This window comes from Globicephala melas, chromosome 9, assembly GCF_963455315.2.
Source record: "Globicephala melas chromosome 9, mGloMel1.2, whole genome shotgun sequence".
Lineage (NCBI taxonomy): Eukaryota > Metazoa > Chordata > Mammalia > Artiodactyla > Delphinidae > Globicephala > Globicephala melas.
In genome coordinates, this window is record NC_083322.1 from 1,333,943 (window position 1) to 1,349,012 (window position 15,070).

Genomic DNA, 15,070 nt, shown 5'->3' on the forward strand with positions numbered 1-15,070 from the left:
GATGCCTCTGGAGACCACAATGTGGGCACCGAGGGATTCACACGTTTTAAAGACGACCTCTATGAAGCAGAAACACCTGGCATGGCCTTTCAAAGCTGCTGATGGGCTTTCTAGGGGTATGGTGAACATAACTCTGCCGCCACTAACAGCTCAGGTCACGCAGTCCTACAGAAGCGTGTGCCCCCTTCTTGCACGGCAGTAAGAGCATCTTCGGGCGTAGTCTGCAGGCATCCCGTTACTGTAAGCTCACGCTAACACGCTCTCCACCTGCTTGGTTTGCTCCCTCCAGTTCTGCACCCGACGTTCGGTCGCTGAACGGAGAGTCTCCGCACGGGTCCCCAGACCTGCTCCGCCACCACCCCAGCTCTAACCTCACACACACTGATCACCAGCGACGGCGCAACAAGAAAGCCTGAAAGCTCTTCCGCTATAAAACTGAAAAGACGTAAATACATCAAGAAAAAATTTTAAAGTAGCGTATTATTAATATATTAACACAAATATGTGTAGATTGACAGCATGAACAGAGCACTAAGTAGTTTAGTTGCAATTGTTAAAAAGCTCCATGTTAAGTCAACATACAGTGCACAATAACATGAACTAGTAAATGAACACGATGCTAAAACATTACAGACTAGTAATGTCAGGAAGTAATTTATCAAAAAAGATGAAACATGGCTATACCACAGACACTGGAAGCAGCACCTTCTGTGTAAGATTCTGAAGCATCTCCTAGTTCAAGACACATTTTAAAATAACGCGTATTTCTTAGTTATCATCTTTACACTTCTGAAAGCAAGAAGGGTAAAAATTCTCACTGAATGCTTAGTCTTTTTTTTTTTTTTTAAAGATGTTGGGGGTAGGACTTTAGTAATTTATTTTATTTATTTTTTCTGTGTTGGGTCTTCGTTTCTGTGCAAGGGCTTTCTCAAGTTGTGGCAAGTGGGGGCCCCTCTTCATCGTGGTGCGTGGGTCTCTCACTATCGTGGCCTCTCTTGTTGCGGAGCACAGGCTCAGTAGTTGTGGCTCACGGGCCCAGCTGCTCCACAGCATGTGGGATCTTCCCAGACCAAGGCTCGAACCCGTGTCCCCTGCATCGGCAGGCGGACTCTCAACCACTGTGCCACCAGGGAAGCCCATTAATTCGCTTTTTAGAAGATCAAATTCCACAAATTTCAATTTACTTTTAATTAACTCAGTAGTTTCCCTAATTTTTCAATGAACTAAGTAGGGTTTCTTTATTTTTTAAACCTAAACCAAACAGTAAGGTTGGATGTATAAGAATTTAATTTCTAGTTTTAATCCTGAGAATTAAATTAGCTAGATTTAACCAGTCAACAGATTAGTCCATTTCAAAAAAAAACAAAAGCAAGATTATTTATGTTTTTATCAGTCACTGTTGCTTTCTAGAACACCCTATAGCTCCTTTTACGACTCATAACATACCCATTCTAACGTTAATGCTCCGGAAGTCCAGGAGCCCTGCAGCATCTGATTTCTCCACCTGTGAGAACACCGGGAGTCAGATTTTTGTTGTTGTCCTTGCTGGCCACACCACGCGGCTTGTAGGACCTCAGTTCCCCAACCAGGGACTGAATCAGGGCCCACGGCAGTGAAAGCACAGAGTCCTAACCACTAGGCCACCAGGGAATTCCCTGGGAATCAAATTTTTTACTTTATGTTACTTAATTATCATAGAAGTTTTAAAAATCATATGCACTTCATGGTCTTTCTGCTGGCAACACTAACACGTTCTCAGAGGAATTTCAGATCTAAGTTATTATACCTGACAGAATGCAGTCACTTTAAGACGTGTGTCACCGAGTTAGTAAGAAAATTCAAATAAACTGAGCACCTTCCTCTCCTCTACTGAACTACTGTGATTCCTGGGACAGGCTCTTCCCGGGTCGGTGTGGCACTGTGTTTGCGGCGTGACTGTGCCCACCACCCGGGCCGCGGCACTCAGCCAGGGCAGCCAGGCCTGCACTGCGGGCCCAGAGCACCTGGAACAACTTCCGACAGCAGACACTAACTTACTTCACTTTCAAGCAACAGGAAAAGTGCGGTAAAGATATAAGGCACATTTCCAAATTCTGAGGGTGGGTAGAGACGAGGACAGACGTTAGAATCTGTGACTCACACAACGCTTCCCACCCCAGAGGGGCCCTGGCTGGTGCCGACTGCTCACGACCACGCCACCCCCGTTCTTAATACCGCTACTTACCATTCTCAATCATGTAGTGCAAAATTTGTTCAATCACGGACACCACGTAGCCAGCATCTTGTAAAACAGGCAGATAGGTGTTCTCAGAGGAAAACACCTCAAGCATTCTCATTGGAAGTGCAACATTCAAACTGTCATCATTACAGTTCTGCAGTAACCTGTAAAAACGAAAAAAAAAGTATTCACATACTTACTAGATGGCAAGTGTCACCGCAAGTTTCGTCAAATTCTTCTCTTCGCTACGGTAAGTGTTCGAGCCGTTCTGTTCTAGCACTACAATATCCCTGAAAACAGACGCGACTCCAAGACAGACAGGAAATAACCAAGCATCGTGTCACTGACACTTGTTTTGAGTCCTTATTATGTGCCAAATAGAATGATGGCGCCTGGTTTAGAGAGGAAAAATGCACCATCAGAGAGGGAGAAACAGACAAGGAAAATCAAAGATCACCAATGCCATGTGGGAAGGGTATGATCCACTGACCTAAGCTACATCTACTACAACTCAGATAAGCATCTTTCCACAAGTGTCTGCAAGACTTTCCATGCCCACAATGGCCCCCAAGAAGAACACTTAGTATATTTCTGATCCTAAGTCATCTAGCATTTTGACTAAAGACTCCCTTCTTACTATGAGAATTACAGGCAGAAAGGAAGGCTTAGCTGTCACAAAACTAAGTCTTACTTAAAAACAGAGAATGTCTTTTTTTTTTTACATCTTTATTGGAGTATAATTGCTTTACAATGATGTGTTAGTTTCTGCTGTACAACAAAGAGCTATATGTAAACATATAACCCCCCTCCCTCTTTTCTTAGAATCAGCTTTACAGAGACACAATTTACACATGATAACCTGCACTCATTTAAAGTATGCAAGGCAATGAGCCCCGACACTACCCCACAATGAGGACACAACACATCCATCCACCGCTTCCTCTCGGCCCTCTCTAGTAACTTCCTCCCTCCAACTCCCCCACCCCCAACCCAGTTCTTCTGTCACATAGACTAGTCTGCATTTCCTACTATTCTATACACGAGGAACCGTACGGTATGTACACATTAATGTCCAGATTCCTCACTCGGCATCTTTCTGAGATTCATCCAACATGTTAAAAACACGGTCCTTTTACTGCTAGTAGCATTCCACAGCATGGGAAGACCATGTTTTGGTCATGCATTCATATGCTGATGGACACGAGTCGTTTCCAGACTTTTCTCGTTATAAATAAAGCTGTATGAACGTTCAAGGATAGCGTGTGTGGACCTGTCTCATTTCTCTTGGGTAAATTCCTAGGTGAGGAACCACTGGGTCACATGGTAGCCGGACAGTATTTAACTTGACAAGAAACCGTCCAGTGTGAAGGGCAGTTAGTGAGAGTCCCAGCTGCTCCGTACCGGTAACGCTTGGTATTAACCCTTTTTCAAGGTTTAGCCAAGCTAACGGCTGCATTACTGAACTTTACTGTGACCTGAATTTGCATCTGTGATTATTTACGATGTTGAGTACCTTTTCAAGTGCTTATTGTTCATTGTGTGTCTGCTTTTCAAAAGTGCTCCACCTTTGAAGTGGGCCCTTTGTTTCTTGAAAACCCAAGAACACTGTCTGTGCCCACCCGGGCCGCACCGCCTGGCCCTCATTCCACCGAGCTCCAGCAACCCCTTCCCCGGCGCCCATTTCCCCTCCCACCTGGATCCTGGAGAAGCGCACTCTCAGGTTTCCCACCTTAGTCTCCAGACCCCACTGCCTCACCCAGTCCTGGCCCACGTCCCTGCCCCTGTGCAGAGCTCTTCACCATTCACAATTCCTCTTAAGCCCGAGCCAACCGGCCCTTCCCCACCACTGCTCTCATCAAGATGACCAACGGTGCTACGGCGGGGAAAACCGCCAGACTGTGAACTGGGCAGAAAAGACTGGTGGCCAGCCCAGCTCGCTCACTGTGTTACCCTCCATCCTCGCCTTCCACCAGGCTGATCTACAACTCCGCAGAGACAGAAGCTAACTTGTAGAAAACTGACAGGAATGCAAATGTTTCCCATACAGAGCGACACAAATTATTCCTGTTCCTGGCAATGCAAAAGGCTTCTGCCAGAGAATATAAATTCCCTAAGGCACATCCTTATTTGAATCAGTTGTAACATCTCGGTTCCCTCCTTAATTAACCAGTTAAATAAAATTACTGACACATGTTCACAGAGAGGGAATCCTGATTTTACCTTTCCTGGAAAACAATACTGAGCATTACCAACTCAATGATCAACTCTCTGACTCCGTTTATGCTGGTGGCCACTTCCTGACCGCCCCTCCCCCCTCCCCCGTGCTTTCCCTACTTGGATGCCGGGGCCCTGGACTCTCCTCCTCCATCACCAGCTCCCCCTCTTCCCCACAGCATCCTGATGTCAGGGGACCCCAGGGACCAGTCTCTGGTTCTCTTTCTACACAATTCATTTAATCTCACGCGTGTTTAAGTTCCTTAGTGTCTAAAACGACTTCCTCCTTCTAAATGCTCAAACCAAAAGCTGGTATGCATCCTTGGCTTTATTTTCTGAAACCCCACATCCAGTCTGTAAATCCTGTGCACTCTAGTTTCCAACCAACTTCATGACACTCCCACTGCGATCACCATGGCCCAAGACACCATCATTTCTGGAATGGACCACTGCTGTCTCTTACGGATCCCCGTCTCTGCAGCACACTAGTGAGAACGTTCTAGAAAAACATAAATTGGAGATGCAGGGTGGCAGGGGCTATTCCAGATGAAAAGATTCAAGAGACATCCAAGGTTATGTGTGGTCAATTAGAGTTTATTTTTTAAAAAGAAGAAAGAAAGAAAAACAGCTATTCAATGTAATTTGAAAACAAGAGAAATTTGAAAATGGACGTAGTATTAGACCAACCTGAGTCATCTCTAAGTACAAGGGCTGCTATTACTGGGATTGTCAAACTAGACTGGTTTCCTAGTGACAGTTAATATTACTCTCAACCATTTTTAAAGGTGTACTAGTGAAACGCTTGTTTGCAGGAGTGTCCTTTGGGGAGATGGCCACTGAAGCATTTTGGGAGTGGGAAGTCACTATGTTACTTTGAAATGACTCGGCAAAATGTTAACAGTGGTCAACAATGTTAAAAACAGTCGACTGGATGGCAGGCAGATGACCGCTTACTGTGCCACTCTTCTACTCTTTTATGTTTGAAAATTTCATAATAAAAACATTGTAAGAGTCAGGGAAGAAAGAAAATTCCAGTCATGTCACCCTTGGCTCAGAACTCTCCTTTGGCTTCTCTCCTCTCTCAGCATGAAAGCCCAAGTCCTAAAGAAAGTACCTTCCAGGGCTTCCCTGGTGGTGCAGGGGTGAAGAATCCGCCTGCCAATGCAGGGAACACAGGTTCGAGCCCTGGTCCGGGAAGATTCCACATGCCACGGAGCAACTAAGCCCGTGCGTCACAACTGCTGAGCCTGTGCTCTAGAGCCCGCGAGCCACAACTACTGAAGCCCGCGCGCCTAGAGCCCGTGCTCCACAATGAGAGAAGCCACCGCAACGAGAAGCCCGCGCACCACAACAAAGAGTACCCCCCCACCCCCGCTCGCCGAAACTAGAGAAAGCCCGCGTGCACAGCAAAGAAGATCCAATGCAGCCAAAAATAAATAAATAAAAAAAAGCAAGTCCCTTCCAGATCCTGGGATGTGCCCAGAGGGTCCTCCCTCTGCCTCCCCACCAGAGCCTGGGGAGACTCTGGTCCCTGCACAGCTGTCCATCCTCCCCGCTCAGGGCCACCCTTCCCGCCAGACTCTCCAAAGTCAAACTACACCCCCAAATTTCAACCCCCCTTTCCTCCTTTTATCCTCCTCATTATTTACCGTTTATTTCTGTCACATAAAGATGTTCCTATGTTACTTATTCTTGCTTATTCTCAGTCTCCCAGAAGACAGTCTCCAGGAGAGCAGGTCCCTTCTCTGCCTGTCACAGTCACATGCAGTGCTGAGAACTGGGCCAAGCACTTAGGAGGAAGCCCATAAACTTTTTTAATCAACGAAGTTATTAACTGATTAGCCAATCCCAATTCTGTTCCTAATGGATGCTCACATAAGAAAAAATGTAAGTAATGTCAGTATTCATTACTTTTAAAAAAAATTATCTTTATTTTCAAAATAAATTTACTGAAGTTGATAAGCAGCTGTTTACAAACAGTGTTAGCACTAAATAAAAATGACAGAAAGTGTGTACTCTGAGAGCTGTACTAGATGCCAACAATGACCTCTGCACCGTTAGAGCCCTGAGCCCTCAATGGTGCTTCCAGTGCCCAAGGAAAGGCAAAAAGACGGCTCTGAAGGATGGAGGTGACCAGGAGACCATTTGCTTTTAAGCAGAGGTGTACCCATCAGTCCAACCACCCAGCAGAGCACTGAAATACTGGGCCTGGAAGGACCAGTCTCATCCAATATTCCTCACTTTAGAATGAAGCTGAAAACGAGATCCAGTAACTTGCGTCATGCCCTAAGCTAGCAGGACACAGAGGCAGCACTAGAATCCAGCCTCCTGACCTCTACTTCATTACTGTACTGACCCGAGTTCCACTCATCCTCAACTCAGGTGCCATCGACTTCCGTGTTATCTGTTCATTCACGTATTTTATACACAATGAGGTACATCATCTCTTCCACATGAAACTACTTTTCTAGCTCTGAAAAAGTTATCTTAAATTCCCACGGAGACCAAAAGAGTGGAAGAAAGCACACGCCCCCTCCTCTGGCAACCTGCCAAAGCACCTGAAGTTCAATGCCCTGCACGCAGCAGGGAAGACCATTCACTGGTTTATTAACTTCACACACGTGAAATAGTTTCTAACAGATTTCTATTCTAATTTTACTTTGTTAAAACTTCATTCCTCCTCTAAAGGAACCAGCTTCCTTAGAGAAAACAGCCCCAACCCGGGGCTTTCAGGGGAGGTGTTAAATAGGGCCCAACACGGTGTGGTCCCAGAAAGCAAAGACGCTTCAAAACACTAATGGGGCTCTGATAAGGGCTCCCTCTACCCAGCATTTAAAGATACACGAGGCCTGACTGAGACTAAAGAGAAAAGGAGGCAGGGTCTTCTTCAGAAATAAAGCCAACTAACAAACACTGAAGAAACAACAGAATTAGAAAAATTAGCATTTTATAAACCATGGATGTAACAGCTGATTCAGGCGTAGATCATCAAATGCAAAAACAAACCACTGGGTGAAAGGTGGTACTCTAATGACACGGAAGGAAATGTACCTGCACAATAGAGAGAGGAGTTTTTACTGTCACTCAGCCTCACTGAGAATGGGCTGTGTCTCATGTGGGGCACTAGGGCTCTCACAATTATCTGCTATGAAGCATTCTTGTTGAACACGCTTAAACGGAATCAAGCACAGCCGATGTCAGCGGCTCTCACGGGGGCAACACTCGTCAGTGCCTGGAGACGCGTGTGGTCAAGCGGGTGCGGGCAAGGGTCCTGCTAAACCCCTGCGACACGCGGGACCACGTGCACGACACAGAATGGTCAGCCCCACGCATGAGGACGGTGTGGTTGAAAAACTCTCCTCTAGAACTGACAGCCAATTTAAAGGAAAGAGAGGAGACAAAGGAATAAGTGAAGCAAATGGAGCCTAGGATCATCAAAACAGAGAAGGTATTTTTGAGATAACTGGGGAAATGTGAATATGGAGTGTGTATACCACATGATATTAAGAGAATTACTATTCATTTTCTTAGATGTGAACATAGCATTACGGTTATCAGAGAGTGTGCTTTCTTAGGAGAAGCACAGTGAATCGGGTGAAGCGTCATGATGTCTGCAACTTACTTTTACATGCTTTAGAAAAACAACACACTGTACGTGTGGAGAGAGAGAAAAAGCAAATGTGGCAAAATGGTAACTTTTGAATCTAGGTGGAGGATATATGGTATTCTTTCAACTTTACTGGTGTTAGAGATTTTCCAAAACAAAAAGTTGGGGAAAACAAGGAGAAATTACATTTGGATTTATCATCTATTAAAATTACTTGCTAAATGAATACCTTCGAAAGGACATTAAGTGTCCACAAACTACAACCCGTGCGCGGAACCAGCCACAGGCTGCGTGGCTCTCAGGTGAAGGGTGCTCCTGACACCTTTAAAAGCTTGTGAGAAAAAACACAGTATGCGTAAGAGAGGCCACACTTCATGCCATCTGGGTGTTTACAGAAAACGTTTGCTGACTCCCGCTCCAGCGAATCAATGCGTACAATGTGTTTTTCAAAGTAAAAGTTTTTCCAAGAAATAAAAGGGGTTTGAAAATAATAAGATTTCTTGGGATTGGTGATCTTCCAGACTCTCTCTCTTCATAAAGGTTCTTCTCTACCTTTAGTCCAGCTCAGGATTCTGGAAGTCAGTTAACAAGGCCTAGCTCTGATAGCAATCCTAAATAAACCTTACTACATGCAACTTCCAGAAAATTAGCTGAAATTATATTAAAGGGTCAGAATCATTTGAAAGTTTGCTACTGTGCAGACACCAGCAATTTTGAGAAAAACAGTGAAGATGTTAATTTGTTTTCTCATTCAGGTACTACTGCTCACATCACCTAAATGTGCTTTGTAAACTGAATCCAGCAAAGTCATGGAAGTGACTTATTTCAAGTCCACACATAAATCACAAGAGCCTGATGAAAGGCCTGCTCTAAAGAGCCTGTCCCCAGGGTAGCGACCCTAGGAGAATGGGAGCCCGCCTCCTCACAGCAGGAGTCCTTCCAGGTGGCCCATCCACTCGCTAGCAACCAGGACCCCTGATACCCCACAAGATAATTCCAGAGCCTACCTGAAAGAAAACATCATCTGGAAGGTATTTATACCTACATTTTAATTTCTACAGGGAGAAGAATCACAGGAGTGAAAACTGTAATACATAGAACATTCCAGTCTCAAAAAGGAAAAAAAGGGGAAAACCACTGTCACAGACATTGAAGACCAAAGGGTATATTCCTCTAGACAAAGTGACCACCACGTTGCACAAGTTGCTGACAACGATGGGTTTACCTGCAACAGAGGCTCATCAACCTCTTTATTTGAAATAAGCACGTAAGTCTCTCAGATCCATCCAACTGCTGGACAAACAAAGAGCTATATTTAATTAGGTTCTGATACATCCATATCTGAAAGAAACAGCAAAACATACAATTATAACTCTCAGTCCATAAAAAGCTAATTATTTACTAATTACAAACATACCAAAATTTCCTTAATTGGTAAATACTTAATCAAAATAATCGAAACATGCTAAGAAGAAGTAAATCTTCTAAGTCAGGTTTTAGGTAGTAGCACACACGTCCTGAACCTTCCACCTTAAGAAAGCACATTGGCACGGAGTTAAATTACTACATTTATCACTAAAAGTACTTAAAACTCATGTAAGTGTGAAGCAGAAAGTTCATTTGCAAAACTCAGCAAACCACAATAAAAACATACGAGAATCACAATCTCAATCATAATAACAGTTCCTTCTTTTTACCTTTCTCCTCTGAGTTTCCAGCACCTTTCCTGTGGATACTCTCCTTCCCTAACTCAATGAAATTTCGGTAGAAAAGGCAATCATTCAGTCCCACTATTCCCGATAAAAGGCCAGGTGTGTAGCATGTGAGGCGAGAGATGTGTCACTTAACTAGACAGGAGGAATCCTATCACAATGTTTATACAAACCATCGCAGTGCGCACCTGAAGTATCTTATAATTTTATTTGTCAATTATACGTCCACACGGCTGGAGGGAAAAAAGGTCAGAGACGCGTCTGGATGACCAGAACCCCCGCTGTCCCGGACACGGTGATGGGCCATCGCGGTGGGCAAATGCTGAGTTAGATTTCTGTCGAGCTCCCATCCAGGAGGCCTCTCTAGTGTGGATACAGCTACCGGAAGTGATTTTGAAAGCACAATACCAAACAGGCATCTCTTATACTTCCTCTACGATATTTTTGTTGCTATTTGTTCATTTCATGAGACCCATTTAGAAGCGTTAAAATTAAGACAGCTTCTTAAATGTGCCACAGAACCTTTTCTTTACCTGTCATTTTTACAGAGTTTCTCCTCTGAGAGTAACACTTATTTGATATAAAATGTTATCAAACAATTAAAGTACTAACACATGTGTTTTGCATGATAAATTCGAGTGTGTCCTAACTCGGGTGGAAATAACTCTGAGACCCAATCCGAATGTTAATTTACCTACACACAATCTTTCTTCTTGAGGTATTTGGAGCTACTTGTTCCTATTTTCTCAGGAACCAGTATCATACAAATGTTTTCTGCACTATGTGACACGCAGTTCATTCTAGAATTTGTACTGAATACCCATTAACAAATAAAACTAGGATGTACAGTAACTGAACATTATAAAAATCTGAAGGCCAACTGTAGGAAGTACAAGAATAAGGCTGTAAATACATTAATCAAGTAATTACGTTTCAACGACATAAAAAAAACCTCAAAGCACTTTATTTGAACACTTTCTGGACTGGTATTTTTTTTTTAATTGAGGTATAGTTGATGTACAACATTACATGCTTCAGGTGTACAACACAGTGATTCACAATTTTTAAAGGTTACCCTCCCTTTATAGTTATTATAAAATATTGGCTATATTCTCTGTGCTGTACAATATATCCTTGTAGTGGACTGGATTTTGATATTGCTTTTTACATTCTTGACAAATGCACCAATATCATCCCAAAAGTTCTAAGTACATTAAACATCTGCTTTGCCTAACTTTTTGTTGTTATTTACTAAATTCAGATAAGTACAGTTTCAAAAACTTTCCATCTTATCCATCCTTTCTCAGGAAGTTAACTGAGGCTATATATCAATAAAACAAGGGAGTAAACCAAGAAAGCAAAAAGATACGGAATCAGGAAAGAGGAACTGAAACGGAAGCAAAGCAAAGCGGAGGTCTTCCCAGGAACACGGCAGGCATGGAGAGCAACCACTCCAGACTGCGCAGCAGGTTTCCAGGACGCAGAAGGAACAGCTCAGCGGGGAGAGAGCACCAGTGCCCTGACCCTCTAGTCACGGAAAACCGTACTGAGAATTAGCTTACTGTCAGGAGGTGGAAGAAGACTTTATCATAAAGAGACTCAAAGATAATTGAACAGAAATGACACAACAATTCACTCTAGAGTAACTCAAGAAAACTGTACACAAAAGAAAATACAATCACGGTACACTATTTTAGCGACCATATTTACAGTCATTACAATAAAAAATAAGGGGTGGGTGAGGAAGGGAGAGCCACATACGCACACTTTTGCACAGAGCACCTTAGAAAAACTATTAAAAGTGGCATCACGCCTGCTCTTAAAGTAGGAATTAGGGTCCTTGAAGATGGGCAGGAGACTTTCCCTCCACATATGACTGATTTATTGTTCTTGCGTTTTTCTGTGCAAACTAAATAAACAATCCAGTTTGCTTTTCTCATATAAACCAGGTTTGAGGACCTGGTTAATTCTAATCCTACACAGGGCCTGGAGGACTGGGCGGCTGCGCCACGTCCAGAAAGCATGCAGGAACCACTGACCAGACCTCAGAGTGGGGCAGAAGCAGTTCTCCAAAGGGAAGGGTGCTCTGGAGAGACAGAGGACTGACGGCCCTTCTGACCGCCACGTGGCTGTGCTCCACGTCTGACCTTCAATCTGCAAGGTCAGAGTACATGAGGAAGGAACAGACTGCTCCAGAAAGAGAGCCAGATGACCTGCTGCTGTACGTTTCTCATTCTTCTTCTCACAGGCTTCAGATAGAAAGCCTAGAAAGAGCCTGCCTTTAGGGGACACGGGCTCGAGCCCTGGTCCGGGAAGATCCCACATGCTGCGGAGCAACTAAGCCCGTGTGCCACGACTACTGAGCCCGCGCTCTAGAGCCCGCACGCCACAACTCCTGAGCCCAAGTGCCACAACTACTGAAGCCCGTGCGCCTAGAGCCCGTGCTCCGCAACAAGAGAAGCCACCGCAATGAGAAGCCCATGCACCACAACGAAGAGTAGCCCCTGCTCGCCGCAACTAGAGAAAGCCTGTGCCCAGCAACGAAGACCCAATGTAGCCAAAATAAATAAAATTAATTAATTAATTAATTAATTTCAAAAAGAGCCTGCATTTAAGGAAAGCCATCTTTACTGCCTCTAAAGATTTATGGAAAGTTCTTCCCACGGTCCAGCCCAGCTCAATACAGGAAGCAACGATGGGTGTTAAAGCCAAACACCAGATAAGCGATAAAGTATTCCTATGTCTTCTGTACTTACAGTCCACACAAGGATCCTTCTAGTACGTACGGTTGGAGCATGGAAGACTTACTTTTCACTGTATACCCATGTTTTAATTAGAAATTTTTAATCCAGGTAAATGAGGATGTCTAAGAATAAATACATATTTAACCTAATGAATCTCAGTATTTCCTGGGAAAGTGGACACAGTAACAAGTTCCACTTTATAAAGATGATTCACCCACGTATCTCCTCCGTTAACACACACCGGTCCTCATCACTGATAACATCAAAACCTAGAACGTTTTTTGAGTCACACAATTATATTTTAGATGTTTCAAGAGAGAGGCCCTGGAGTTCCGAGATTTACATTCCAGTATTTACAGGTAACAAACAGGCTATGACGCTGAGGATGCACGTCCCAGGGATGCAGGCACAGGGTGGGGGTTCTGTGCAAGCCAAGGTGCTGCCCGTGCGGCCTGGGCAATGGGGCAGCACAACAGAGGAGCCTACTGTTTCTTATATGCGAAACTTGCCCTAACGAAAACATGAAAAAGCCTACTGAAAATCTGTATCGATTTTTAAGAGGTAAACATTATCACCAAGACGACCTATCACCGCTGGCTGAGGAAGTCACAAGGGTGAGACACGCTGGAGGGGTTTCTGATCCCATTAAACCAAAAGCTGGAAAACACGTTAACAAGGGTTAGTGAAAATGTAGCCAACACTCACCAAGCGTTTTGAGTCTTCATTCTGTTTGTAAAAAAACAGAAGCTGCCTCACCAAAAGGGTGAGGGTGGGGCCACTGGCGATGGAGAAAGCGCCACCGGACTGGGACAAGCCGGCCCGGCGATCAAATGCACTCCTCTGGATGGAATACTGAAAACAAAACAAGACATAAAGACAGGATCACATGATCGCATGGTCTAAATGGTCACTCAGTGTTTAAACTGGAGTAGTGGAAACGGACAATTAAGATTCCGTTACTGAGAAGTTATCATTGGTAAACGGTTAATGAAACCCGAAAAGCCTGGAATGTAGTGACAGAGCCATGAACGCCCTATGCAGGAGTCTTCCATCACCTCCTTCTACTGTGAGCTTTAGCCGTGGTTTGGCCTATGTTTGCATTTAATAATTTAAAAATCACCAAAAAACTCATCTGTCTATAAATCTTTATATAAACTAATACAATTAACTATTGGGGAAAATACTATTATCCACATTAACTTTCATTAAACAAGTACACACAAAAACACATACAAAATGAATTCCACTTCTAAGAATCCAAGGCCATATTTAAAATAAGCTCTCAGGGCTTCCCTGGTGGCGCAGTGGTTAAGAATCCGCCTGCCAACGCAGGGGACAAGAGTTCGAACCCTGGTCCGGGAAGATCCCACATGCCGCGGTGCAACTAAGCCCATGGGCCACAACTACTGAGCCTGCGCTCTAGAGCCTGCAAGCCACAATTACTGAGCCCACGTGCCACAACTACTGAAGCCTGTGCGCCTAGAGCCTGTGCTCCGCAACAAGAGAAGCCACCGCAACGAGAAGCCCTTGCACCGCAACAAAGAGTAGCCCCCCGCTCGCGGCAACTAGAGAAAGCCCACGCACAGCAATGGAAGATCCAACGCAGCCAATCAATCAATCAATCAATCAATCTATTAAAAAATAAAAATAAATAAAATAAAATAAGCTCTCTCATACCTTTCTAATTCCTTCTCAGTTTAAAAACAAACTTACTTGCTGTTTTCTGTCTCTATAGCCTCGAATAAATGACTGGATAATTATTGCATTTTTCAATCTTCGTCTTTCTTCCTGAATAATGCAGGGAGGAGGGAACAATGGGTCAGGATCAGTGAAAATGACAAATACTAGTTCAGACGCAAAAAAAAAAAACAGCTACATAATTCACGTACCACAAAATTCACTCTTTTAAGTGTACCATTCACCAATTTTTAATATACTCAAAGTTGTGCAATCATCACCACTGTCTAATTTTGGAACATTTTCATCACCCATCCCCAATAAAGCCCCCGTACCCAGGGGTTTTACCCAGTCATCCCTCATTCTCTGTCCTCCCACCCCGACCCCCCACTGCTGGCAATCACTAACCAATTTTCTGTCTACATGGAACTGCCTATTCTGGACATGATGTACAATGGAATCATAATATGTGGCCTTTTGTGTCTGACTCTTTTCACTTGGCATGATGTTTTCAAGCTTCATCCACGCTGTACCATGTATCAGTGCGTCACTCCTTTTTATGGCTGTTCCACAATACGGATGTCTCATTTTGTTTACCCACTTATTAACGGACGGGCATTTGAGCTCTTTCCACTTTGGGCCATTATGGATAATGCTGCTGTGGGCATCCATGTGCCAGCTTTTGCAGGGACAGAGGTTTTCACTTCTCATGGGTGTATATCTAGGCATGGAATTAACATCTGAGGAACTGCTGGACTGTTTTCCAAAACAGCTACATTATTTTACAATTCTACCAGCATAGAAAGACTTCTTTTTTTAAAAGTTTTTGTTTTAAGTATTTAAAAAAAATACAGACAACAGAAGCACCTATTTTAAAGGTCACTTTGTTTCCAAGCAG

At 43.9% G+C, this 15,070-nt stretch overlaps 1 protein-coding gene across 2 annotated transcripts in view; it reads right to left on the bottom strand.

The window, feature by feature from the left end:
• UBE3C (ubiquitin protein ligase E3C) overlaps window positions 1-15,070 on the bottom strand; it is a 117,722-nt gene that overhangs the window by 76,127 nt on the left and 26,525 nt on the right. For both annotated transcript variants that reach the window (XM_030854353.2, XM_030854352.2), the window contains exons 3-6: window positions 14,209-14,283; window positions 13,201-13,347; window positions 9,265-9,380; window positions 2,225-2,382 (exon numbers count right to left, since the gene is read on the bottom strand). In XM_030854353.2, coding sequence (XP_030710213.2) covers window positions 2,225-2,382; window positions 9,265-9,380; window positions 13,201-13,347; window positions 14,209-14,283 — 496 coding nt within the window. The remainder of the gene's footprint in view (window positions 1-2,224; window positions 2,383-9,264; window positions 9,381-13,200; window positions 13,348-14,208; window positions 14,284-15,070) is intronic.